Source organism: Meles meles, chromosome 21 (assembly GCF_922984935.1).
Source record: "Meles meles chromosome 21, mMelMel3.1 paternal haplotype, whole genome shotgun sequence".
NCBI lineage: Eukaryota > Metazoa > Chordata > Mammalia > Carnivora > Mustelidae > Meles > Meles meles.
The window spans coordinates 15802811-15829867 of NC_060086.1; the positions used below are offsets into that span (position 1 = coordinate 15802811).

General features: G+C 58.5%; 1 protein-coding gene across 2 annotated transcripts; it reads right to left on the minus strand.

Annotated features, from left to right (window-relative positions):
- Window positions 1–2129: 2129 nt before the first annotated feature.
- On the minus strand, window positions 2130–13997 carry MAFK (MAF bZIP transcription factor K). Of its 2 annotated transcripts, none has more exons than XM_045993526.1 (3): window positions 13809–13997; window positions 5648–5727; window positions 2130–4745 (listed from the first exon to the last, which is right to left on the minus strand). In XM_045993526.1, exons 2-3 carry the CDS (start codon window positions 5681–5683, stop codon window positions 4311–4313), a joined length of 471 nt encoding a protein of 156 aa, XP_045849482.1. In that variant the 5' UTR covers window positions 5684–5727; window positions 13809–13997; the 3' UTR covers window positions 2130–4310. The 2 variants fall into 2 exon arrangements, with proteins under 2 accessions (XP_045849482.1, XP_045849483.1); XM_045993527.1 differs by lacking the exon at window positions 13809–13997 and adding an exon at window positions 6935–13789.
- Between the last annotated feature and the right edge of the window lie 13060 nt (window positions 13998–27057).

Consider the following 27057-nt stretch of genomic DNA (forward strand, 5'->3'; position numbering starts at 1 on the left):
GCCAACTGTACTGGGGTGTTCAGACAAGCCCCACGGTGCAAAGTCTGCTGTTGGGGAAGGATCTGGGGTGCTGCTCAGAGCCCAGCAGGGCACAGAGCTCACAAGCAGATCGAAGGCCGTGCCCCGCACCCACGGGAGACCCAGGGTGTTGCCCTTCCCTCGGGAGCTCAGTTTCCTCCTTAAGATGGACCTCCAGCCAGCCCCACCTGCAGTGGGTCCATGAAGGCCACAGATGGACACAGGCCCAGAGAGCGCACGGGGCGCAGACGGAGCTTGCAGCTTGAGCCCGCCTTCCCTTGTCCTTCTCTCTCCTGTGTGCCAGGGCGGTGCCCGGGGAGACCCCTGAGGGTCAGAAGAAATGCAGCCCGGCCCTGGCCAGAAGGGGCTGCCCCGCAGGCTCCCTGCTCCCTAGGCCTGCAGACCTAGCTAGCACTCAAGGCTGCAGCTTCTCTGAGGGCCCCACCGGGCTGCCTGGAGAGATAAGCCAGGCCGCCACCCTGCCGCCCAGCTGGAGAGTACCCCCCCACACCGCCTTATCATGCCATCCCGGCTGCGGAACTATGGTGGGCTGCACTCCGGCTCAGTCAGCAGTTCTGGGAGCAACCAGGGCAGGAGGTTGTCTGGAGGACGCAGAGGGGGCCAGTGCCAGACCCCCTGTGGGCAAACGGGGGTGTGGCCCTGCAGGCCCCCACCTGGGGAGGGTCACACCATTAGGGCCCCAGTTGCCTAAACCGTGTGCATAGGGTATGTGGGCTGGGACCCCCTTCCAGTGACCACACTCGGTGTGGGCTCCTGGTTGGAGGGCACCTTCAGCACAGGCCCCAGCAGCCCCCTGTGCTGTGTCCACAGTGTGCTGAGGGCGGGGCCCGGACCCTAGCCTACCCCGAATCCTCACAAGCCCCGGGAAAGGGGCCCAAGGTCACACAGCTGGCAAGAGACAGACTAGCCCCCACAGAGGCAGCTCTCACACTTGTCCAGCCCCTACAGACTTCTCTGTGGGACGAGGCTCGGCTTTCCTTCAGACACAAAGTCAGGCCGTGCCCTCCGCCCACAGGTAGATCACAGTTGCCCCCACCTCACCGGCTTGGCCCTCCTGGAGGGAGTATGGGCGCTCTCGAGGAGGGGGGAGGGAGGCACGTCTTGCCATCCATGATGACAAAGTGGGCTCCCAGTTCTGGGCCCCACCACACAGGGCCTTTCCCGGCCTCGGCACTCTCACCTGGGAAATGGCCCCAGCAATCCACCCCAAAGGAGGCACCCCCGAGAGATGCACGGCTGAGCCGGGAGGAGCAGCAGCCTTTCCCAACTTCCCAGAGGCCCTGACAGGGCTGGGGTCCAGGCCTGCCCTAGCTCCAGTCACCAGGCCACCGTGCAGAGCTCTCGCAGGGGGAGCAGGCTTGGCCATGTGGGGGGCCACAGCGACGCCACCGGGCTGGCACACTCCACTCCCCGCCCATTTCACAGAAGGGAGCCAGCGGACCGGAAGGGGAGGGAACGGGCCCCCTAGAGGCTACCCCCCCCCCAACCCGAGCTGCTGGCAATGACCGTGGGGCGGGAGCAGTCCCATCAGCTCAGGCAGAGGTGAGGCGGGAGGGCCGGCGGGTCTTGGAAACCCCGAGACCTGGCCTGCAAGTCTGCTCTCCTGCAGAGGCTGAGGCCAAGTGCTGACATGTCTGCCCCTCAGAGGGATGGGGAGGGGGGGAGGCCCACAGGCCCCGGGTGCCGGCTTGCAGGAGAGCCCGCTTACTTTAGGCACCCTGCTTTCTACCCCAGGCCAACTGTCCGTCTCCCCGCCTGCTGCAGGACCTGGCCCAAGACTGGGGCACATACCACCTGGTGGGGGCGGGGAGGGGAGCTATCGGAGCTGGAGAAGAAGGCTATGTCCGAAGGCTGGACGCTCCCGGTTGGGGCAGACAGGGCACTCGGGAATTGGGCCCACCGTTCGGAAAGCCAGCCCGGCCTGACCCCCTCCCCACCTCAGGGCTGTCCTGATGGACCTCGCAGCAGGTGAGGACCACTGAGTCGGGGGGCGGGACACAGAGGGGGTGGCAGCCCCGCACGAACAGCAGTGCCCTGCACTCAGGGACTTGACCCCCCCTGCTCCCGCACCAGCCACACAACCAAGCAGGTCTGAAACCAGAAAACTCTTTATTGCAAAGGTACAAAAGCGTCACGGCAGAGATGTACAGCAATAAATTAGGTGGTGGCCGTGAGGGGACGGGGCAGGCGCGGGGCATGTGTCGTACGGACGAGGACCATGACGTGGGGTCTCTTCTCAATAACTTATACCATGATAAAAGTAGCACAAAAATAAATATTGAAACGGAGCAGCTGAGCAGCAGAGGCGAGGAAGCAGGAGGCCCCGCCCCTGGGAAGGACCCACACGTCTTAAGCCCAGAAGGGAGGGGGACAGACCCCAGGGACAGAGGTCCTTGCCTTTTCTCTTACATAAAGAGCATCCATACGTTAAACCTGTGACAGGAGTCTCAGCGAGCCGGAAGGCAGAGCACGAGAAGGCTCTGGTCTTCCCTCCTCCTCCCGGGTCCCCCCAGGCCGAGCAGGCAGCAGGGACAGGCAGAGGGCGGGCAGCCCAGGCCTCCTTCCCCAGAGCCAGGGGCGACCAGCTCCCACCCTCACCCCCACTGTAGCTCTGCTCTATTAGGGATTTACAGTAAAAACAGGAAAATTACGAAAAATCTGTACGATAAAATGTGTATATAATTTTATATATATATATACTTTCTCTCTTTTAAATATTTCCCCATGGTCCTTATCGATATCCAATGTGGATTACCTACCATGGCTATGGTATCAACAGCTTTTTTTTTTTTTTAACACACCGGGCCTTTTGCTCCATAAGGATCCAGCGCACCCTAGACCCTTCACCTCTCCCCAGGACAAGGCGAAGGCCGCATACAATGCGACGGAGGCCCCAGACCTTCACTCTTCGCTCCCGACAGCAGACGCAGAAGGAGGATGCAGCCCTTGGGGTCATCAGCCCTGCCCGAGCCTCTTCTTCCCGGGCGGGGTGACTGTGGCTTGCTGGGGGTCTCCCTCAGTGCTGGATGGCAGGGCCAAGAGGAGGCCGGGAGCTTGCGCTCACCGCCCATCCCCAGGCCCCGCAGCCCCAGCCTCTCTCCAGCAAGGCCAGGGAGAGGCAGTCCTAGCTCAGCACATGGGAGCCGGAAGCCCCGATCGATTGAGGCCTGCAGGGGTGGGAAGCCCCAGCAAGGATCACCAAGGTCATGGGGCTCCAGGTGCCAGAAAGAGCAAGTAAAGGTTCTGGGCGAGGGTTAAGCACCATGGTGGCTGTGTCCCCTTGTCCTCTGCACTGAGAGACCACCCAGGTGCCCCCAGGAGGCAGGTCCAGGCCCCGTGCCATGTCACCTCCCGTCACTGTGCCTTCCTCATGCTCAGACCCTGCCCGTCCCCTCCAGCAGAGCCATAACACAGTCCTGAGGCCCCTGCCCACCTCACCCCGCACCACACCACACAGAACCTCCGCACACCCACTCCAGGCCCTGCCATCCCTCCCTGCGCAGGGCTCTACCTTCCTGGCCCGGCAGGGTATCCCTGGGGTCACTCAGACAGAGGGAAAGTTCCCAATGTCCCTGCAACTCCTGCTGCATGGACCCCGGAGGCCCCCCAGTGACCAGTCCCCTGAACTGCTCCCCCAAGGGCCCGGTGCTGCTGGTGCCGGTGCAATGGCAGGTGCGTCCCCGAGCACACATACACGCACACACAGCCCCTTAGGCAGCCCCCCTCCCTCCCTCCGCCTTGTGCGGTGCAGTCTCCGCTAAGGCTAAAGCAGGCTCGTGGTGCTTTCCGTCCCCACGGACAATCGGTTCCTCCTGCGGCACCAGAACTCAGGGCAGGGAGGGGGTTCCCACGGCGGCTGGAGGACGGCGGCAGCCACTTCTGGGACGCGTGGAGGACAGAGCCCCCACTATCTGGGCCACAGGGCCAGGAACCTCCAGCAGACCTTCCCTCCATACCTCCCGACGCCCCCTGGCGTGAGACACCCCCCGCCCCGGGAAAAGGACAGTCTGGAGAGAGCTGGCAGGGCCCAGAGGAAGGCCGAGTGCATACGTGTGCGCGTGTGCGTGTGTGTGCGTGTGGGAAGGCGTGCAGCACACGGTCTCACAAGACCCCATCTTCAGCCAGTAGCCTCGTCCCCGCCGCGAGTCTATACTGGACTCGGGTGTTAAGGGGTCTGCTCCCCATGGGACCCTCCGATGGGCACGAGGGAGGCGCCCCCCACCCGCCAGGCGCCCCGGCCACACCCCCCAGACCCCCACCCCAGTCGGGCACTAGGACGCGGCCGAGAAGGGCACGGAGGTGGAGGAGATGTCGGCGGACTTGACGATGGTGATGACGCTGGTGGTGGCCACCTTGGTGGGAGTGACAGGCCCACGGGCCACGGTGCGGGCGAAGGTCTGCAGGGCCTCGTACTTGGAGCGCAGCGCGTCGAGCTCCAGCTTCATGCTGCTGTTCTCGCGGGCCAGCTTCTCCACCTCCTGCTGCAGCTCCACGCGCTGTCGCTCCAGCTCCTCCTTCTGCGTCACGCGCTTGATGCGGCAGCTGGCGGCGTAGCCCCGGTTCTTGAGCGTGCGCCGCCGCTGCTTCAGGCGCACCACCTCCTCCTTGGTGAGGCCCCGCAGGTGCTGGTTCAGCTCCCGCACCGACATGGACACCAACTCATCATCGCTGAGCACCGGGGCGTTCTCGCCCGCCTCCTTCTTGACCTGCAGGGGCCACGGCACAGCGGTCAGCACGGGGGCGCAGCGGGAGCCCGGAGGACGGCTCAAACCGTGCAGGCACGGGAGCCCGGGTCTGGGCTGGGGAGAGCTGGCAGCAGGCCCTCCGTGGCGCGAGCGGGCCTCCAGTCTGCCATCAGGGCATGGGGCTGCTCCCTGCAGGGTCACCTGACGCCAGCACCCAGTGTCATGCTGATGTTTCTCGGATGGGGGCCACTGGCTACACCCAGCCATTGCCTGGTTCCCATCGGCCACCCAGACTCTGCAGGGCTGCGGCCTGCATGTGTGCCCCACTCTGTACATCTCCCGGGCCCGGGGCAGGACGCACACAGGCAGGTGGGGCACGGGAAGGCACAGCAGCCCATCCTTCCGCACTCCTCAGACCCAGCGGGACCTCAAGAGAGGGCTTGGGCGTGCTTGGAGAGCCCCCTCTCCTGCCAGACTCAGCCGATCCAAACACACGCTGCCGGCCCCAGAAGCGGGGAAGGCCCGAGGAGCCAGCACACACTGTGGCTGGCCAGAGCTGGGCCCTGGGAGCCGGGGCGTGTGCTGCCTGGGCCCTGGTTCCACGGGACGGAGGCCACACTGCCCACGCCTGGGGGCTGGGGTGATGAACACCTCCTCGCCAATGGGGACCCACCCCTACCACTCGCTCCCAAGGACTGATCCCCTCCGATGTCAGAGCTGCCCTCTCCCAAGGCACGACCCCCAATTCTGTCACCACTTCTCTATAACACATCTTCTAGCCGACAGCCCCCTTCCAGGGAACACGGCTTCCTTCCTCACACTCAGGGCCATCCTGGGAAAGGCGCTGCTGGAGCCAGAAGGGACCTTTCCTAGGCCTGAGCCCGGGACAGAAATGGGGTCTGCTTACCCGCACCCCCGCTTACCTTTAACGCCTTGTTTGGTTTGGGATTAGTCGTCATAACCTGGGCACAGTCACCCGAACAGAAGGGCTTGGAAATTGGAACTAGAAAATCACACAAGAACACAGAAACAAGTGAGTTAGGTGCTGGCCAGGCTGGGGACTGGGCCTGCTGCCGTCACAAGTGACCTAAAGCGGGGACATCCCCACCACAGAGTGGCTCTGAGGAGGCTCAGCTCCTCGTTCCATGTCACCCCAAAAGCAAGATAGGAGCCAGCCAGTGCTGAGGGACTCCCCGCAGGGTGGGCAAGCTGGCCACACCCCCCACTCCAGCATCAGACTGGAGCAACCCAGACCCACCTTGTCCGGACCCACTTTGGCCAGGTGCCCAGCAGCCACACCACAGCCCTATGCCACCCCGCCTGCCAGGTCTCTGCCACCAGCGCCTGGTGGCCACTGGGTGAGAGTAGCTGTGACTTCCTGTTCTCTCTGTTGGAGCTGAGACGCTTGCACCACGAGGCACAGGATGCCACGTTTTAAGGGCCAAAGTGCGCAGCAGCAGAGACCCCTCCCGAGATGGGCTGCACCCAGCACCTAAAGGGCATCACTGGCCCCCAGGACGGCACCCTGCCCAGGCAGAAGCCCCTAGTCCCCCTGACCTAGCCTGGCTGGAGAGGAAGGAGCCCTGGGGGGAGCACGCCCCACCCTGGCCCAGCCCCACCCTTCCCAGCAAACCTACCTCTGCACAGGGCACCGCAGCTGTGACATCACCACCCGCCCTGGGCTGCCCCACAGCCCTGACCTGAGGCCCACCAGGTAGGCAGGGTCCCCCTCCAGCGGCCAGGCCAGGATCCGGGAGGTGGGGAGCCGCCGCTGCGCAAGCTCACGAACCGTCTGGCGGGAGTTGTCCTCGGCGCCCGCCAGCCCCCGCCGTAGCCCGCCCTTCTAGTTTTCGCGTCTGCATTGTGTCACACATTCTAATCATTCATGAAAAAGCCAGCCAAAGCATCCCAAGCACGATTCCCCTCTGATAGTTGCCATGGCGACCTTGGGACGTAGCCAACCCCTGATGGTCGTCATGGAAACGGAGAAGCCCACAGCAACAATGGCTTTGGGCAGCCAGCACCGACATCACAGATTGTGGGACAGTAAACAAACCCGTGCGCCACCGAGGCTTGGGGGGGGGGTGGTCAGAGGGGACCGGGCCCTAGACTTGCTGGCACACTCTGTCACTGGATTAGGGACCAGGCAGGATGAACTGAGCAGAAAGAACATCAGAGAAACGCACAGCAGGGAGGGGGGTGAGCCTCACCAAAGCCTCCATCTCCAGCGTGAGCAGGACTCTAGTGGGTGTCTCCACCTCACCTTCTTTCGCCCACAGCCCTGGGACCCCGCGTGTGGCACCGCCTAGACGCGACTCCCACTGCTCCTGCCTCCAGCAGCTTGCCTGCGTGCCGTTACCAGAGGGTGTCAGTGCCCAGGCCACTGGACCCCCCCCCCAGTCGCCCAGGCACCACGGCCGCTTTCCCAGGAGCTGACACTGGATGATGGGGAGCGGCACAGCCGCAGGGCCGGGGCAGGGCCCTCCGTCAGGGCTCCGGGCTCCCCTGCGCCCCCCACACATGTGCATGAGACAGACACGCAGCAGCATGGGGGAACCGCAGCAGTGCCCAGGAGCTGCCTCCTGACAGCAGCCTGACCCCCAGCCTCTTTGGTGGGGAGGCCACAACCAGCACTCCTCCCTCCAGATGCAGGGGTCCTACTGTGCCAGACAGACCACCTGCAGGGCCGGCAGGAGCCAGGCAGCTGGGAGAGCCCTGAGAAACTCTTCCACGGGCTGGGTGTCATCCCAGCACACGTCAGCGCACAGGGCCTGGAGCCGCCAGCACATAGCTGTGCGGTGAGTCACGGCTGTTTACAGAGCGAGGAGCTCACATTCCCACAGACCGAAGGCCCTCCCATCCCGCGAGCGCACCGCCCAGCCCGCCTGACGAGAACAGGGAGGCCCCAGCACAGGAGGGACCTCCGCTCAGACCCTGAGCAGCAGGGGCATCCGTGCCTCCCCACGCCAGCGGGCCGGCTCAGTCAGCACCCGGGGCCACGGCGCTGCATCAGGGCGGGTACACCTCCTCAGAGAACCTGCCCTCCACGACAGTGCCTGGGGGAATGGCCAGGCAACCAGGATGGTCATGAGGCAGGGCCACAGCACTCCACAGGCTCGACCCCCTCCCCTCCGCAGAGGCCCCAGGAGGGTCCACTGGCTATGTCTGCAAGGTTGAGGTCACCTGGGCAAAGCCCCACGTCCACCCACTCTGCACCTCATCTGCCTTCTGGGCACAGGACAGATGACAGCCCCGGCATAGATGGGAGAAGAGCGGCCCTGGGGCCCACCTGGGGTCCAGGCGAGGAGGGACACCTCTCTCTGTGGGAGGGTGCCACACTGGGGTCTGACCCCTGGGGACCCCCAGACCTCCTCAGAGCGCCTATTCAACAAGAGCGACATGAGGCCTAAGAGCGAATGGGAGTCCACGTGGAGGTGATCATCACCTTGAGACAAAGTTGGGGGACAAGCCATAAAGCTCTTCTCTCCGCAGGCCTTATTCTCCTCTGAAAATGAGGGGATGGGAACTAGGGGTCCCAGGCTTTTGTCCAGCTCACAACCTCGGTTGGGCAGAGCAGGTGATGCCAGGAGAGACCCTGACTGGAGGCTCCACCCGACCCCTAGTGCACCGGGAAGCCCCTGTGAAACCAGACATCCTGACACGGGTGGGCAAGTCCCAGGCAGGGGCAGACACTGTCCACGGCCCCCTGCTCACAGACACAACCCCCACCAGCTGCTGGATGGTGGGCTGCCCCGAGGGGCACTTCGCAGACTCGATGACGGCTTGGAGAGTGAGGAGTAGGCCGGGCACTGCCCAGTCTCTCCTGAGCTCAGTACATGGGCAGACGCGGCACCGTCACGCCCCTCTGCCGACCCCCGCAAATACAGGCAGCAGTGACCTGAGGTCCCTGCCAACACGCAAGGCAAAAAACCCAACGGTTTGCTTTTGAAAACAGGTTCAGAAACACGTTTCGAATGTGTGTGAGTTTGTACAACCACTGATTTTAGAACAACTGCCCTCGAACTGTGCATGCAAAGCCCTGAACCTCATTCAACCTCGTGGCCGCCAGAGCGCGTGCGGGAGGAACTACCTTCCGGCCTCAGCCAGACCCCAGCTGGGCTGAAAGACCGAGGCCCTGACAGGCCAGGCAAGAGCGCCAGCCTCACAGCTGCCCCTTCTGCTGCAGCCACCAGCCGGCACCTGCCTCTCCGGCAGCTGCACGAGAGGATGCTGTGGGCACGGAGTCCCACCACCACCGACTGACAGAACCTCAGCCACGGGTGCACACGCTCCCCATGGGCTTTCCTGAACTCCAGTAAAGTCGCCTCCTGAGCAGCTCCACGGCCAGAGTCAGGCAGGGACACCCCGAAGGCAAGCGTGAACCTCCACACTCCACTCCCACAGCCATGGGGACACTGCTGGTCAAGAAGGGCTGCGCGGTCAGCCCCGAGAGCTTGGAACACCTTGCGGGGGACTGCTCTCCTGACTGAGGAGGCTGGTTTCAACCCAATGCCAGAAACTTCATCCCGGTGTGCAGTTAAACAAAGTCAAGGGAAAGACTGCGCTGAAAAAGAATAAAAAAAGGGACCAGCAGTCTGGATGGGGAGTCAACTCTGGGGACGGCACAGCTAGGAACAAGTTAGGGAGCCCTCCCTTCGGGCTGCACAAAGAACGGGCCAGGTCATTCAGGTTCAATAGTCCAGAAGGGCCTTCCCAGGGCCAGGTGAGCTGGAGGCCAGGATCCCTGACCCTGCATCCCCTAGCAAACACTGACTGCTAGCCTACTGTCTGACTCAGCTCATCTGGGGCGACTCAGGGCCCAGGCCATCCGCAGTGCGCTCTGACCCTCAATGGCCTGACCCAGGTTCGGGACCCTGAGGGGACATCTGGTCCACCCGCAAAACCAGGAGGCTGATGGGCGCAATGGTCCCACCCAGACACCCTGAGGTCTAGAGGATGTCACAGAAAAGGGGCTTTTGGAGTCTGACAGGGCTCTGACCCTTACCTCGGTTGGACAAGCCCACACCCCGCAGGGTGGGCTCTCAAAAAAACCCTCATTCTTGGGGTGCCTGGGTGGCTCAGTGGGTTAAAGCCTCTGCCTTCGGCTCAGGTCATGATCCTGGGGTCCTGGGATCGAGGCCCACATCGGGCTCTCTGCTCCGCAGGGGGCCCACTTCCTCCTCTCTCTCTGCCTGCCTCTCTGCCTAGTGTGATTTCTGTCAAATAAATAAAATATTAAAAAAAAAAACCCTCATTCTTGTTCTGTGTGGAGTGAAGGTGACTACCACTCCCTGTGCCTGCCCCCTCCAGCCCTTCCAGCCACCTGTTCTACACCCGCTCTCCCAGCTCTCCAATGGGGTCTCCTTGGGGAGAGGGAGAAGGGCAGGAGGAAAACGGGAAGGGATGGAAAGGGCTCTGTCCTAGAGCAGATCTCTGCTCCTTGCAGAAAACAAGCACCTTGACTCACCCTGATGGGTGCAAACCCCAAAGCCAGATGCCACTGTGATGTGACCGCCTCTGTCCTGGGGGGCTGTGGGCCTTCTCACAGGGAGACCCAAAGCTGGGCGCCCCTCCCAGCTGGCTGCACAGTGGGCCCGTGTCCCACAAGCACAGGGTGACACAGCCAGCTTGCCCCGCAAGCTGACGCCTCAACTGAAGATAGGTTTTAGGACCAGGAGGGCTCATACCTCCCGCCCCGCTCCCCTCCACGTGGGGGTGTACCCCACCAGCCCGGCCCACACCCAGTCCGCAGGCTGGCCCTGGCTGGCCGCCCTCCGCCAAGACATGACTGTCTGCCTGGCTTGGAGGACGTCTGGTCACCTTGCATTTGCAGTTCGAGGAAGCTGTGTCATCCTGGCTCTGTCCGGAGGTGACTCAGGCGGCTGCTAGGCTGACAGCGGGCTGACTGCTGGACCTCCCTGGCCACACCCCAGCCCCTCACCCCCCCAGGACCCCTCAGGGTGGTCCTCTCGTCTCCAGGCTCCACTCTGGGGCTCTGTCCATGCCATGGCTGCCCAGGAGTTCGACCGGCCCCAACCTCCATGTCCAGCCAAGGTTACACAGCCCACGTGTCTGACAGGCCCCGGAGATGCGCCCTGTCCCCATACCTGCCCACCTCCTGTGTCTCCAATGCATGACGACCCATCATGCCACTCATGCAGGAATCGCCCCCTACGCCTCACCTCTCCTTCCATGTCTACCTGCTGAGCCTGGCTGGCTAGCCTCAGCCCACCTCCCTGCAGAGGCTCTGGCCCTCCAGCGCTACCTGGCTCAGGCCTTGGCTGCGTCTGTCTGGGCCTTGGTCCCTCAAATGTGGGCCCAGCATGGGTAGAAGAAACCCCCTGCCCAAAGGCCCTCCTGAGCCCCTCACTCCCATGGCTACCTGTCGCCTCCAGGCCCCTACCTCTGGCTTCCAGAGCCTCTGCGATCAGTGCTGGGCTCCTACCCTCTTCCCCCAACCCTTGCTTCACCAGAAGACCCCCTCCTGCCCTGCCTGCGGTAGGCAGGTACCGTCTCACAAGGACACATCAGGGCTGAGCCCAGAACTTAGTCCTGGTCTTTCTGTCCCAGGTTTGCCTCCCTTGCTGGTTGGAGGGCAGGGGACATTCTTAACTACACCTGCTCCCCTCAACTCCCAGCAAGAGAGAGGCATGCCACCTGAGCACACATGCCAGCACTGCACCGAAGGGAGGGGATCGGGGGCGCCCCAGCTCAGGACCTCCTGGCCCCCCCCATCCAGGGCAGCCCACACATGGTGCAGGAAAGCAGGCAGGGTGCTTCCCCACCCTCTGGATATCAGACTCTGCCTCCACAGGCCAGGTGGGGAGGCTCTGGGCTTGGTGTCCTCATTTAAAGTGGGGGTGCGGGGGGTCGTACTGTGTGATCCCTACATTTATTTCCACCTGTTCTAAAGATCTATGACTTGAAGAGAACACTTTCAATTTCCTGAAACTGGAAGAAAGAGGAAACATGACGAGTCTGTGACTTACAAAAAGCAAAAGTAAACACGGGAGCCATGCATCTTCCAGCGGCAGGGAGCAGGGAGGCGGGGAGCAGAGGGGAGGGTGAGTCACTGTTTACTGCTCAGAGCAGCCACACAGAGAAGCTCACAGCTGCCGGGTTCCATTTCCCGTGTGGACTGGACCCTAAAGCCAGCAAGTCCACTCCAGAAACCTTCAGACTCGGGAATAGCCAGGACGCAGGCCGGATTCCTCCGCTGCTGGAGGCCAGTTCATAGACTCTCCAGCTCCCGGAGACCCCAAACGGGCACGTGTGGGGCCACGGACACGCGGAGGGAAAACAGTGGGTCAGGAAAGCAAGCTCACTCAGGCAGCTGGGCCCCGGAGACAGGGCTGGGACAAAGCAAGCCCCGGAAACGGCTTCCCTGAGTAGCTCCGATTCAACTCCCATTTTTAGCAACCACCTTGAGTGAGTGGGGCTGAACTTGGATCGCGTCCCTCAAAGTTCAGCTACGTTCAAGCACAGAAAGCAAACGTGTTCCAAAGAGAAGCCCTTCATGTGTTTTTGAGTCAGGGAACTGTATTTTGGGATCACAAGAGGACCAGCGCTAGGCTGAAAGCAGACCTCCCCCTCGAGCAAACATGCCTACTGGGCTGCCCAGGGAGGGATGTTCTCCAAAAGGTGTCAGCTACCCACAAGGCAACCAAGGCTGGAGGTGTGCCTCGCCCACCTGCACAGCCCATCTTAAACTTCCCAGACCCCTCCAACCTGCTTAGAGGGACACTCTTTCAAAAGCCCCACCCCAGAAGGCAGGGTGCTGGGAGATGGCCCAGCTCCCAGAGCACACAGCTGTGCTCGCCGCCGTGAGGGCTGGAGGGCTGGAGCAACAAACCCGCGCCAATGCCAATAGCGGGGACAGGGGAGGGCGGCCGGGCCGGGCAGCCAAGCCCCACCGGCTCAGGAAGCCACTGATTCTATCTGCCGTGCGGGGCGTGGGTACACCAGCCGTGGGAGCTTCCTGAGGCCCGGCGCCTGGTGAGAGAAGGCGGCTGAGTGTGGGGACCTTCCGCACTAACAATTCATTCAGCATGGAGCATTCCTGCCTGGCCCAGGAGAGCAGCGTGAAAGGTAAACAAGAACACAATCATTACTGCAGGACAGGGAGAGCAGGGAGCTTCCAGCAACCCCAAACACCAACTGCTCCACGACTGTGTACCGCTTTGTGGAAAAGACTTCACGACACGTGGCGAGCGAGAACACCATGACAGACTGAAGGCAAAGTGGTCTGCAGCACCTTAGAGCTAGGTGGAGAGTGAAGCATGCCCGGGACCCCTCCCAGGCTCCTGGGGATGCCTGCAAAAGCCAGTGTGCACTCAGCAGGGTCACAGAAGAACCCGCAGCTGGACTTGGAAGAGATGGAGACCCCCACCCGCAGGTGGGGAAGATGAGACCGCAGGCCGTGGCATTTAGGGAAGGTGACATGTTTGCCCTAACCCCCCCTCCCCACCCCAAAGCTTCCACACCAAGGCCTCCCTCCGGGGAACCCCTGGCAGGTCAGCTGCTTTGAACGCGACACCGGTCCTGAGTCCCCTCGTCCTGGCGCTCCCGCCCTCTCCCCCATCCCCGCCGAGCGCGGGTGGGAAGCCACCGCCGGGCAGGGCAGCACCGGCCGGGTCGGCCCTGCGCGACCACGCGCTCCCCTGCACGTGGCCGTTTATTTTCAACCCCCGCCTTCCCGCCTCGGAGCGCATATCCCAGGGCTAAAGCCAAAGCAGGCGGTGGGGGGCTCGACAGGGGGCGCCGGGCCCGCCGGCACGCCCCGGGTTCCCCCAGCGGGGCCCCCGGGAGGACCCACCGCCTCCCGCTCCAGCTCGGGGTGGCCCGGGGGTCGGGGCGCGCTCCCGGGCCTGAGAAAGAAGAGCCCCGGCCCGTGCGACGCGCTCGCGGCAGGGCACCTGACGGCAGGTGCGCGGGCCGGGGTCTCGGGGTCCCGCCCAACTTCGCCGCCGGTCCAAGGCGGCCGTGACTCAGCCGCGCGCGGGCCCCGGCCCCAAACCGCCCCTGCCCCGCCCCGCCCCCGGCCCCCAACCCGGCCCGGCCCAGCCCCGCGCGGCCGCTCCTCACCTGGAGTCGCGCGGGGGGCGCGGGCGCGCGGCGGCTCCTCCCGGGCACGCGCTCTCCTCGCGCTCGCGCTCACTCTCGCGCTCCTTTTTCGGCCGCCGCTTCCGCCGCGCTCTGGGGCTCCGACTTCGCGAAGAACAACAAGTCCCCCCCGCCGCCCGCCGCCAGCCCGCCCGCCCGGCTCCCCAGCATCTGACACCGCTTCCGGGATCGGCGTCGGCGCACGTCACGCCGCCCCGCCCACCGCGCGCCACAGCCCGCCACGGCCCGGCACAGCCCAGCCCTGCTCTTGGCCCCGCCCACCGCTGGGTCCCGCCCCTCGTCTGCGGAGTTCCAGCACCGCTGCCCCGCCTGTGCTAGGCGGGCCGCTGCAACCTGTGCCCGCAGGTGTCCTGAGCCCCCTGTGATGACAGTCGTCCCCGCTAAGTGACCCCACCCGGGAGCACCCGCACTTCCCACCACAGCGCGCCCTGGCTGCGTTGCTCTTTTCTGAAGCCCCATCCCCGATGGCGCATTCTCTCATTCCCATGGAGCCCTCAGGAGACCCTGCTGTCCCCAGGGGTGGTCCCAGCGCGAGCCCACCTCGGGGTCAGGGGGCTCCCCAGAGGAGTCCAGCTGGAGTTCACGCCCCAGGGGACAGTGCGCTGACCAAAGAGGAGTGGACGCATTGCAGGGCACACCCCCCTGTTCCAGGGCCACAGGCCCACAAGTGAGGAAAGGGCAGCTGGCATTGCGCCCCCCAGGGACATCCCCATCAGTCCTTTGATTTCCCTCTGTTGATCAAGAAATGGGTAAAGAGGGGCATCCGGGTGACTTAGTCAGTCAAGCGTCTGCCTTCCACTCAGTGGTGATCCCAGGGTCCTGGGACCCAGTCCAGTATCTCGCTCCCTGCTCAGTGGGGAGTCTGCTTCTCCCTCTCCTTCTATCCCTCCCCTCTGCTTGTGCGCTCTCTCTAATAAGTAAGTAAAATCTAGAAAAAAAAAAAAAGAAGAGGATAAAGAGAATTCTTTCTCTTCTATAGGTATGGTGATAAACAGCTTTGGCCCAGGGCCTCAATGTGAAGGACTACAAGGCCCCAGGGGCCTGCAGAAGAGTGCCTGGCTAGAGCCCCAGCTCATGGTTGCAAAGGCAAGCCCAGAACAGTGCCCCTGGCTCCAGAAGGGAGTAGCCTGGTTCTGTCCCAGGTAGAGGACAAAGGTGAGGAGAGGACCCCTCTGTTAAAATGCAAAACAAGCGGAGACTACCCTGGAAAAGTCCCTGAACAGACAAAATCAGTTTAGTCATTGAAAGCGTCATTGACCTTATTCTGCAAGTCGAAGATGATCCAGGTCATCCCCCTGCTTCTGCAAATCATAAGCAAAACCGAAACTGCTTCCCGAGGTTGTCAGGAGAGAATCACGACCCAGGTCCCTGTCATGGAGGAAACATCTGGTATGATAACCACTAACCCCATGAACAGAGCACTCACCATGCTGTCACCACGAAGGTGCTGTGTGACCCCAGAGTCCCATTCCATGCCTGGTGGGAGCGCTCTTGGTTCCCCTGGCTGTGCCCCCTGTTCTGGTGGAAGTGCTCCTGGCTCCCCTGAGTCCTGCCCCTTCTTTCCATGGGAGTGCTCCCAGCTAGCCAAGTGTCTTTTTGGTGTGTGTACCATATACTTAGTAAGTCCAACTTGGGTGATTTGTTGGTTTTCCTTCTATAACGAGGCAACTTTTGACATTTCATGGTGTCAGAAGTAGGATAAAAAAATCCTCCCCCCTCCCCACACACACAATGACTCCAAGGCTGCTGGGCAGACAGGTCCTGGCTCCCACAGAGCCCACAGAGCTCAGTGCTTCCTCGCCAACCCTGAGGTTTGCGGGTGAGTCTCTCAGATCTGAGTTCTGCTCTCTGGTGTTCTAAGCTCTCCAACCTCAGTGTGCATACCTCCCCAGATGGCCAAGGGGTTTTGTGAAACATTCTCTATTTTGCATTCTGTGAGGACCCCTTTGGAGCTGTGTTTTGGAGTCCTTTCGTCTTCTAGCAGCTTCAGCATGCCCATTAAAGAATGCATCCCATTGTCTCTGAATGAGCTTTTGGACAGGAAAAAGTAAAAAACACATGGGGTTTTGTTGTTATTGTTTTGGTTTGGTTTTGGTTCTGGTTTTGGGGGTGGCGGTGGGGGTTGGTAAAGGAACAAGAAAGTAATTTTGTCTTAGAGCAAAATGATTATTCTGGAATAAGAAAGGAAAGAGATAAGAGAAGCCTAAATGGATATAGAAAGTTGCAAGAGGTTTGTGGAAAAAGATCTTGAAAAAGCAAATTAATGTGTGGTCAAGCGGGCTAAGATTGAAATGGATTTATTTAACCTCAAAAAAAAAAAAGAATTTTAGGGGGTGCCTGGCTGGCTCAGTCAGTAGGGTGAGTGACTCTTAATCTTGGGGTCATGAGTTCAAGCCCCATGTTGGGCACTTAAATTAAAAAAAACAGATTTTTAATATCAAAAGTACACTGGTACAAAGTTAGAATTTTGTTTTTCCTTGGTTAAAATCACAAACTTTTCTTTTAGGTTATCTGTCTGCCCCTAATCAGAAATTTTCAATGAACGATTCCTTTACTTTTAATGTAAACAAAGATTCTGTATTTTAGGAATGAAACAAAGATTCTGTATTTAAGGAATATAATTTTCCTGTACTTAACATTGTCTTTACCAAGTCTTTGATTACCTAGGAAAAAACAACTGAGTCTTCTCTATTAAAAGAACTCAGGTCATTTTTGCAACTCGGTAACTTTCGGTATTTCCTTTTGAAATTTTTAGTTGTCACTTTGGTACCGATGGGTGACTGGGCACTGTTTTCATGGTGAACTGTGATCCTATCTGAGTAAGAATTTTAACCCTTGGGATATTTTTGACAAACTTCTCAAAAACCAAATTCTTTTTCTTTTGTTTTAATCCGTGTTCTCTTTTTCTTTTTCTTTTTTGAAAGATTTTATCTATTTACTTGACAGAGAGAGAGAGAGCACAAGCAGGGGGAGTGCTCCCCACTGAGCAGGGAGCCAGATGTGGGACTCCATCTCAGGATCTCGGGATCATGACCTGATCCCAGATGCTTAATGGACTGAGCCCCCAGGCATCCCGCAAAAACCAAATTCTTTTTTTTTAAATATTTTATTTATTTGACAGAGAGAAATCACAACTAGGCAGAGAGGCAGGCAGAGAGAGAGGAGGAAGCAGGCTCCCCGCGGAGCAGAGAGCCCAATGTGGGGCTTGATCCCAGGACCCTGGGATCATGACCTGAGCCGAAGGCAGAGGCTTTAACCCACCGAGCCACCCAGGCGCCCCCAAAAACAAAATTCTAAATGAAGTTCTTTTGACCTCAAACTAACTTTGGGATTTTAAAAAGGACCCCTGGACTATCTTTGTTCTCTCTTCTTATAATAGAAAAATGCTGAACTAATTAGGCTTATTTGATATGTTACATTACACGAGAAATGTCAAATAAGACATGAAGATAAACTTTCTTTAGCTTACATTTGTACTAATACATGTTCAGAATATATGCATTCCAGAAATTCTATGAGATTCTTAAAAACCTGACATGTCCTGCTAGAATTTATCCATCATGATTCTAGGTACTGTTTTAAAATGTATCACAGAAATAATCAACCTTTCTTGTCAATGGCATTATAGCAAACTCTCACAGATCTTTAATCATGGCCATTTTAAGTCTTTTTGCCGTTTACAGACACTCATTGTTTTGGTCTGATGCTTTTGCAAAAATGTTCCTGCAAAAATGCTTCTTTTTCAAAGACATTCCCAGGAAAGATTCTGACAAGCATTCTAGAATGCAGCTCTTCTGATAACCTCAAGACCGTAGCACTGAACTGAGCGAGAATTTCTAAAACTTGAATGGAAAACAGATTGATTCATAAAGCCACTACCCCGAGATGAAGAAAAGCAAGAATTGATTACAAAACATGGGACGAAGGGATGGAGAGGACTGTAATTTGGATGACCTGGATCACAGCACTGCTCGTTCTTTGGTGTCTTGTTTTCTGGGTGTAAAGGACCCCTTTTCTCCTCTGTCTTAAGCTATCTGTGATGTACAGCAGTTTGGTAAAGTTGTTCTTTGCAGCACAGCTGGAAACCTGTTTCTTTTTTCCACCTATCTGATCCTCCAGAACTCAGAAACTCTTACTTCTTTTTAAGATTTTATTTCTTTATTTGACAGAGAGAGAGATCACAAGTAGGCAGAGAGGCAGGCAGAGAGAGAGGAGGGGAAGCAGGCTCCCCGCTGAGCAGAGAGCCCAATGCAGGGCTCCATCCCAGAACCCTGGGATCATGACCTGAGCCGAAGACAGAGGCTTTAACCCACTGAGCCACCCAGGCGCCCCCAGAATTCAGAAACTCTTATTAAATATTCTTATTTTTTTAAAAGATTTTATTTATTTATTTGACAGAGAGAGATCACAAGTAGGCAGAGAGGCAGGCAGAGAGACAGGAGGAAGCAAGCTCCCTGCTGAGCAGAGAGCCCCATGCGGGGCTCGATCCCAGGACCCTGAGATCATGACCTGAGCTGAAGGCAGAGGCTTAACCCACTGAGCCACCCAGGCGCCCCTAAATATTCTTATTTTTCATGACAATATGCGTGTTAGCATTGACTGGATAACAATCTGTTCTCCCGATAACAGGACAGAGCTGGCTTAGCTTCCTGGCCTGGAGAGGTTCTTGAAAGTCCAATCTGAGTTTCCTTGTGAAAAGTTCCAGCAAAGCAGAGTTAAAAGCACCTATATGATCGATCACGCTTCTTGTGCACTTGTATAAATAATCGGACTGAGCGTATTGAAACTGGTCTTAATTTGTGAACAAATTAGCCTTACTATGGTTATCTTCGATAGAAATGGGAGATGATTACAGAGAGAAAAATTGTGTTTCAATAATAACAGTCCTTGGGGATATCAGATTCTAGTGCTGTTTCTTGTCTTGGAGGTTTTGTTTTACAGCTGTAGATGGGACTAGATTCTGAATTCCAGTTTCCTCCAGAATTTGGCTAGAATGCTCCAAGCTATCCTATCCAGTTCTCCCACTCTCTTGACTCAGAATCACTATGAAACTAAAACCGTCCTAGAGCTTGTGACCAAAAGCTTGACTTCTTGATGTCAACCTCGGAGAAATCACCACAACAGCTGGTGTGTGGACAGTCTCTGTGTCTGCTGCTGTGTGGCTGCTTAGAAAAATTACTGGGGAGGGGACATTTGCACTGCAAACCAGGAAGATGGGTTAGATCGCTGTGGCCTGCAGTCGCCCCACCTGAAGACACTCCAAACGCGATATCTAGAAACTCAGCCGGCTGCTCTCCATACTCAGAAACTAATTTGTAATTTGCCTGAAGTACTAACCTTTGTTTTTCCTGCGTTTCTGTGGGCGCGTCTGTCCTTAAATTACCTGATTGCTTACATCGTTTGGAGACCTGATTTGGTGAAAGCCCACCTACAACATCGGCTCCTGACGGACGGTGTCCTCAAGTTCTCCCCGGCCTGCGTGACGGTGAGGCTGCGGGATTGCTAAGGCTCATGTGCACCTTTGTAAATAACCTCAGACAACTGTAACTCACTTAGTGTATGTGATTGGTGAGCTGTTGGCTCTCAGGAACCTCTGTTCCCAGAGACTCTTCGATCCTGGCTATTGTCCTCCTTACTGTGGTCGGACTGACCTCTCCAATAGGTCGCACACTCTCTAGGGTTTCAATGCTGGTGGGCAGCCACCCATGTGCCGAACAGTGTCCGCGAGGACCAGACAGCTGGATGAAATCAACAAGAACCACAGAAACAATGAAGATGGGGACGACACGACCCTCCGGCCTGAAGACTCAAGCAGCCAAGGCAAGAGAACCCCACTGACACATCACCAACAGGGGAGAATTGCTAAAACCCAAAACAGAGACCAACCTTGAAAAGTCCCAGTTTAGTCACAGAAGGCACCATGGAGCTTATTTTGCAAGGCTAAGCTGACCCAGGGCATCCCCTTCTCATGCCTCTGAAATCATAAGCAAAACTGAAACTGCCTCCTGAAGTTGTTGGGAGAGGATGGCGCCCCAGGTCCCTGTCATTTGGGAAACTTCTGATATGATAACCAATGACTGCGAACAAAACACTCACTGTGCTTTCACCATGCAAGGAGCCCCGCCCCGTGCTCCCGCGGGAGTGCTCCCGACTTGCCAAGTGTCTTTTTGGTGTGTGCACAATAAACTTAGTAAGTCCTCCTTGGGTGATTGGTTGTTTTCCTTCTGTTACGTAGCAACTTTTTTTTTTTTAAAGATTTTATTTATTTGGTGTATAGAGAGAGATCACAAGTAGATAGAGAGGCAAGTAGAGAGAGAGGGGGAAGCAGGCTCCCTGCTGAGCAGAGAGCCCCATGTGGGGCTCGATCCCAGGACCCTGAGATCATGACCTGAGCCGAAGGCAGAGGCTTAACCCACTGAGCCACTCAGGCGCCCCACGTAGCAACTTTTGACACATCCCAAGGGCATGTACTCCTAATCTCACTTTCCCCAGCTCTAAAATGGGCTGGGTGAAACAGAATGAGGGCGGATTCATCAGTAAGTGACATTGAAACAATGTGATGACCCTTCACACAGCACACCAGCCCTATACACCACTGCTGAATCGAAGACGTAACGCTTTTAACAAGAAACCAGACATCATGAGAACATTCTGGAAACGCGTGGCGGAGGTTTGCACAGCCATAGGGGCGTACGAGTGCCCCTCAACCGTGCACTTACAAGTGGTTAAGACAGCAAATTTTAGCTTATGTATATTTTACCACAATAAAAAAAATGCATTTTAGAAAGCCATTAAAAATATTTGCAGAGAGGGGCATCTGGGTGGCTCAGTGGGTTAAGCCGCTGCCTTTGGCTCAGGTCATGATCTCAGGGTCCTGTGATCGATTCCCGCATCGGGCTCTCTGCTCAGCAGGGAGCCTGCTTCCCTTCCTCTCTCTGCCTGCCTCTCTGCCTACTTGTGATCTCTCTCTCTCTGTCAAATAAATAAATAAAATCTTTAAAAAAAAAATATTTGCAGAGAACATGAGTGTCTCCTTTAAAACTCCAAGGCGGGAAAAATGTTTTTAAATCCTGGTTCAAAACCCAGACACACGAGAAAGACTTAAGGCAAAAATTAGTCTAAGCAAAGTCATAGTACAAAGTACACACTAGAAAAAAATATTTGCAACCCAGGTCGCACAGGTCTATCTCCCCAGTCTACAAAAGGCCCTGGGAAGGAAGGAAGACCAAATGAAAAGGAGCACAGGATGGGCACAGATCACTCACAGGAAAAAAAAAAAAAGCCCTGAAAGACAAACACAGAGAAAGGTGTGCATGATCAGAAATGCATATTAAAGCAGAACTGAAATTCCGCTTCTTATCCATCAGAGCCCAAGAATAGGGGAGTGTCCTCCAACGGCAAGGCTGCCGGTGGGGTTGCAGGAGGGCAATCTGGAGGCCCCTTCTGTCCTTTACTTGACCTCAGACCCTGCCCCCCCCCCCGAGAGCCCCATGCCACAGGTGCACCTGTTCGCAAGTGAACCTGGGGTGTCTGCGGCTCACGGTGGTGGCACTGGGTGTCATAGCTAAAGGCAGAACCATCAAGTCATCACTGCTCAGGGGCTAGCTAAGTGAGCACCGGGCCCAGAGCACCTGGGCACCAGGCAGGAGAGAAAGTTCCACGAAGATCCGTGCGCAGGGGCATAGGGCACAGGTGTGTGGGACATGGGGCATGTTGTGAATGACAGGCAAGGTGCCCAACAGTGTGTACGCTGTCCTGCCTTCAGCGTGAGGAAAGAGGGAGATAAAATGGGTGTCTGTACATCTGTCCCTGCCAAAGGGAGACTGCAGGAAGGACAAGCTCATAACAAGCATCTGCTTATACCAGATAAAGTGTCCCTCTTCACCCTGGGTGTGGGTGGGGGAGACCCGAGGGTGCTGGGCCCTGGGGAGCAGCAGGACTGCCCCTTGGCCAGCTGGGCATGCTGCCCTGCCCTCCTTCCAGAGAGCTGATGTAGGGAGTGCCACAGGGCGGACTCAGGTGGCCCTGGGCAAGGTCCAGGGTGAGGGAGGGACGCTGATCACTCTGGTGGAAAAGGAGAGGCCGCGGCTACGCTAGCTCTAGCCTGTGGGGGTGACTGCTCCCCCTGAAGGGGCCCGGTGGTCCCAGCCCTGACCCCAGGAAGGTGAGGGGTTAAAACTTGGATAGGCTGGCCTTGGGGACAGCCTGCTGCACGATCGCCCCCCCACCTCAGGCAGGCTGGTACAGCCCTCTAGGAAGTCAGTGGGGCGGGGTGTTTGCACCCCACACCCTGTAAGGGGGCAGCCTTTGAAGGCGGATGTTTGCTGACCTGGAACAGATGACTCATGCTTCTGTGCAGGGCCAGCAGCGCTCAGCGATGCCCTTCCCTCACCCCTTGCTGTCCAGGATTGCCCTTGAGGACGAGGGAGAAGCCCCCCTCCGCATGCCCCAGGTGGCATGCACTTGCCTTCACCTCTGCCTCTGACGCCACTACGCACCTGCTCTCAGGGTCCATCCTCAGCCTAGCTGGGGTGTTCCTCGGGGCCTCAGCGCCCCCTCCCCAGAGGGGTGCCTGTCCAGCCCAGCTCCCTGTGGCTGGGCCCCAGCAGGCTGAGTCCCCTGCCACAAAGTGGCCAATGGCTATGGTGGGAGCTTGAGGGTGGCTGAGAGACTTTGTCTCCTTGTCCCCTGCTCCCTTCTGGGGGCAAAGGAGGTGTTGGGCTCGGCTTGGGGAGGGGCCGGTCTTGAAACCACCTTTTTTCCACTAGCAGAGGGGAAAGGGATCTCTCCGTCTTTCAGATCCTGGGGGGAGCAGAAGCAGAAGTGGGCTTCTAGAGGCTCCCCTGGCATTGGCCAGCTGTGTGGCCTTGGGCCGGTCGCCCGGTCGCTGAGCCTGTCTGCACATCCTGACCCCGGGAGTAGGACTGACTGAGGACCAGACATGGGAAGGTCTTTGTAAAATGCAGAGTTCTCAAATGAAAAGACTTCCGTCATTGTGATGATATTAATTTGTTATGAAGTAATAAGAGTTGGTTTCCATTCATCCTTTGAGAACAATTGTGTCAAGATTCCTGAAGAACATACTTGTCCCCCACCCCTCCCACACCCTCGGGGGGCAGCAGCCACATCCTGTCTGCAAACCAGTGAGGCTCCTGCTGCCTCCAGTCACGATCTCTAGCCTGCCAGCCACCAGCATGCCCAGTAGACAGGCGCGCATCTGGCCGCCCTCCTTGGCAATTCATGTCCATGGCCACCACCGCAACCGGGGGCCCTGCCCTGCCCGGGAGAGCCACGGGAGAGCTTGGCCTGCTCTGTGGGGGCAGGGGGCACCTTGCCTGGCACCTCTGGGGCAGAGAGACTGGGTGCCACATTCGCTCCCTCCACCCTGGGACCCACGCCACTTTACCCTGCAAACACACACCCCGTTCCTGCCTGTGGAATGTGGAGACACTTTGGGCAGTGGTTCTCACCCACAGGGGGACTCGGCCCCCAGAGGACCTTTGGCCGGGTCTGGAGACATTCTTCCATCCTCGGTCGTGGCAGCTGGGGGCCGGGGGTTACTGTTGGCATCTAGTGGGTAGAGGCCGGGAATGCCGCCACACACAAGACAGCCCCTCACACAGAGACTGATCTGGCACGGAATACGGATATTGGACCGGAAAGCCACCGTCCGACAGCCATCTTCCCCTCACCCCTAAAGGGCCACGGTGCTCGAAGTGGACAACTGCGAGTCTTAGTCCCTCTTGTGGGCCAGACGCGGGCTTAGGTACTTGGCATGCTTTCATTCGACTCTTCTGATGAGCCTGGCCAGATGGCTCGGTCATCTCCGGGTTGGGGAGCGTCAGAGACCCAGACCCTGGGCCCAGACGCAGCCGTGCAGGTGGAATCTGGATCGAGTGGGAGGCTCCTGCGTGAGCATTTCTCTTGGCCTGACTCATCTTCTTGCCAAGTGGGATCACCCACGTGTCCCCCAGCCAGCTGGCGTGGCCCCTGACCGGATGTCTGTGGTCGTGACAGGCCAGGAGCCACGTTCCATGACTGTAGCACACCCCAACTCCCAGGGCAGCTATGGCAGCATCTTCCTGCCGGGAGCGGACCACGCATCTTCTCCTGGAAGCTGGCTGTGGCCTCCCAGTAGTCTTGACCTATGACGGGCAGTGGGCGTGAGGTCCAGCGTTCTGTCTGCCCAAACACCGACCAGTTCTCCAGCTCTCCAGCACCTGCTGGGTGTCCCACAGTTCACTGCAGTCTTCCACGACCTCCTAGGGTTGCATAGAGCAGGGGTGAAGGGCTTGGTCCCACCAGCCGCCCCCACGACTTCAGGCACCCGTCGCAGGCCCTGGGACCCCAGGCCACCCCCCTTCTGCCTGCTGACAACAAAATCAGGCTCAGGCTCAAATTGCAAAATGCAGGAGCACGTCATACCTAGAGGTACAGTGTTACCATAAAGGAAATTGTGCAGCAAGAGCCGGAGGAGGAGATTTGGGGGAAAGAAAGGGAGAGAGGGAAGCTACGCTTCCCACCCTCCCCAGGCCGCCACCCTGGGCTACCCGAGCTGTTCCAGTCTGAGTTTGCTTCGAAGATCAGTCAGGGGAGCAGGAACGGATTAGTTGGCTGCCTGCCTCCACCTCTCCCCTCCCTGGAGGCCCAGACCTCTAATCAACACCACCTAAACCAACCCCATCCTAAGGCTGTCCGGGGGCCCCACCTGCAGTCACCTCCTTAGCACAAACTCAGGTAAGGTCAAGGGGGCTCTTCAGGAATAACAAAAGAGGCTCCCACCATTCAGGAAATTTCAAGGGCTGTAGGAACTTGGTGCCAGGAGCCTGGACCAAACATATCCTCCTTGTTTCCACATGTTTCACAGCCACGCAGCTTCTGCCTGGCTTCTTGGGAGGAACATGACCAGCCTCAGGCACAAGCCCAGCTGGGCCCAGTGGACCCTGGCCACGATCAGTCACCGCAGAGGCCCCCTGTGCAAACGTGGGTTGATAATGACCAACAGCACAAGCAATACTGACCTGCAGGAGCCATCAAGACCCCTGGAAATTGGACACGCTTCGTCCCTGTCCCCCGTGGAGCCTGAGAACATCACGTGGACTGACCGTAATCGCTGCCCCAAAAGTCAGGACACGGGACGCAGCGTGAGCGTGCCGTTGTGCTTCTCCAGAAACAAGATAACTCCTGGGAACTGTGATTAGGACACGGAATTTCTGGGACGTGCATTTCATGGATGTATCTCCTTGTAAGAAAAGTCAAGGAGGGCCTTCTTCTCATTTCGAGTATACCGCATGCTCTTGGCAGACAATCTGCACGAGGCCGGACAAGGAAACCAAACCGTGTGTGGCCCCCACCCCGACAGCATGGGGACACTTGGATGGTGCACAGGGATAGTGAGATGAAGGCATGGAGTCAGGTCTGTGCTGCCCAGGGGAGGAGGAGCCATCACCACCCCGGTGCCTCCCCTCCCACCCCCCACCCAGCTGCAGGATGGAGAGAGAACAGGGACACAGGCCCAAGGGCGGGGACCCAGGCTCTCCATCTGCCATCCCCCAGGGGACGAGACTCTCCCCACCCAGACCACCTCTCAGTCCTGCCTGACGTGGGCTGCAACCTCCAGCCCAGACAGTCCCATGCCCGTGACCTCTGCCCTCTGCCTCCCACTACAGCTGACTGGTCACAGGGTGTCCTCGGGGGGGGCATGGGTTCCCACTAGCCACCAAAGAAAGCCTCAGCCATTCCAGGGGAAATTTCGGAAGGCGGGCGAGATGCCGGCTGGGAGCGTGTAGCTGGGCTGTGGGATCCCCTACTCAGTCTGCAGCCACGCTGTCATTGGTTCTTAAACTGTGTTCCCCGGAACTCCAGGGTCCCACAGGGGGGCAAGCCATGCAGAGGGGCCCTGAGGTCCCCTCGTGGTCTTTCAAAGGTGGGGATCTCACGGCTGGCTCCCGACAAAAGCGTGGGCCTCCTTCTCCCGGCGTTTGCACCCGCAAGCCCAGAGCTGGGCCGCCTGGCGCTCAGCCTCGGCAGCTGCCTGCACCCTGGCATGGGATCCTCGGTGTGCAGGATGTTGAGCCCCTGGATGTCGGTGTGTGGCACCAAGAGCTGCAGCCTGATGCTAACTGAAGGGAAAGAAAGCTGAGGATCTGGGAGAGGGGTGCAGGGCCTTCAGATGGGCCACACGGATCCCCCCACCATTGGTTCTTTGCTCTGCACACCCACCATCCCAGAGAAAGTGCTCTCTGCCAGCTCCCCGCCCCCGCAGCATGGCTGGGAGAAAGGTGCCTGCACCCCCCTGCTTTCTCATCTCCAGCCCCCAAACATTTGGGGGAGGGAGCAGCAGGTGAGAAACAGGACGCAGGGCCTGGCGGGTTCAGACACTTTGGATCCCCCGCCTGCTAAGCAGTCTTCCTGCTGCTGCTTGCTCCCTTCCCGTGACGGGAGACTCATTTCCTCGTGAGCCAGCCCGTTCTATTTTCAGACAATTGTTGGAAAGCACTTCCCCGCCTCCAGCAAGAGGCTGCCTCCCCGGAGTTTCCGCTCGGGCCAGAGTCTGTCCAGCAGAGTCTCGGATATCTCGCCGCCAGCCTTCCCGGGCACCAGGAGAAGAGCTGTCCTGATGGCCTCCTCGGGCGCCGCCAGCTGGCCCCACCACAGGGGCGTCTCACTGGCAGACTCCGGTCTTGAGCGCTCCGTGTCAGAATGTCCGCTAGTGGAGAAGTGGCCCAAACATCCGCCTGAGCGTAGATGAGTCTCTGAGTCGTCCCGTTCCCCCCGGGACATGGGCGTCTGAGCCCTAATAACTGCCGACACAGGGCTTTGAAACCTAAGTCTCTGGGGCTTCCAGCATGGGTGAAGTGCTTTCTAAATTTAGCAGACAAGGTTGTTGGGAACCGACCAGCCCCCCAAGGGTGCCCTGTGCCTCATTTCACCGTCCCCCCACCATGAGCGCTGGGAAGGGCCCCGCCTGGTCCGGGTCTGGGGATACCTGACCCAGGAGGGGAGACCTGGACCCCAGCGAGACACAGTCCAAGTCCAAGCCCAGCTCCGGGGCCCAGGCCAGGCAGTGGGAGCAGCTGCTTCCTGGCCTAGAGGTCGTTAGACCGCAGGCAACTGCAGACCTGTGCCTCCCCAACTCCTCCCACTCACCAGAGGGGCGCCTAGGCCAGCCCCTGTTCACCTCTGTCCCCTACTCTGCTGGCCACTAGCC

What these genes read in the sequence shown, in the direction of transcription:
- MAFK (XM_045993526.1), bottom strand. Translation starts at nt 5,683, where the DNA reads ATGACGACTAATCCCAAACCAAACAAGGCGTTAAAG. An exon ending in AACCAAACAAGGCGTTAAAG is followed by an intron (nt 4,746 to 5,647) that starts GTAAGCGGGGGT and finishes TGGCCCCTGCAG; the next exon opens with GTCAAGAAGGAGGCGGGCGA.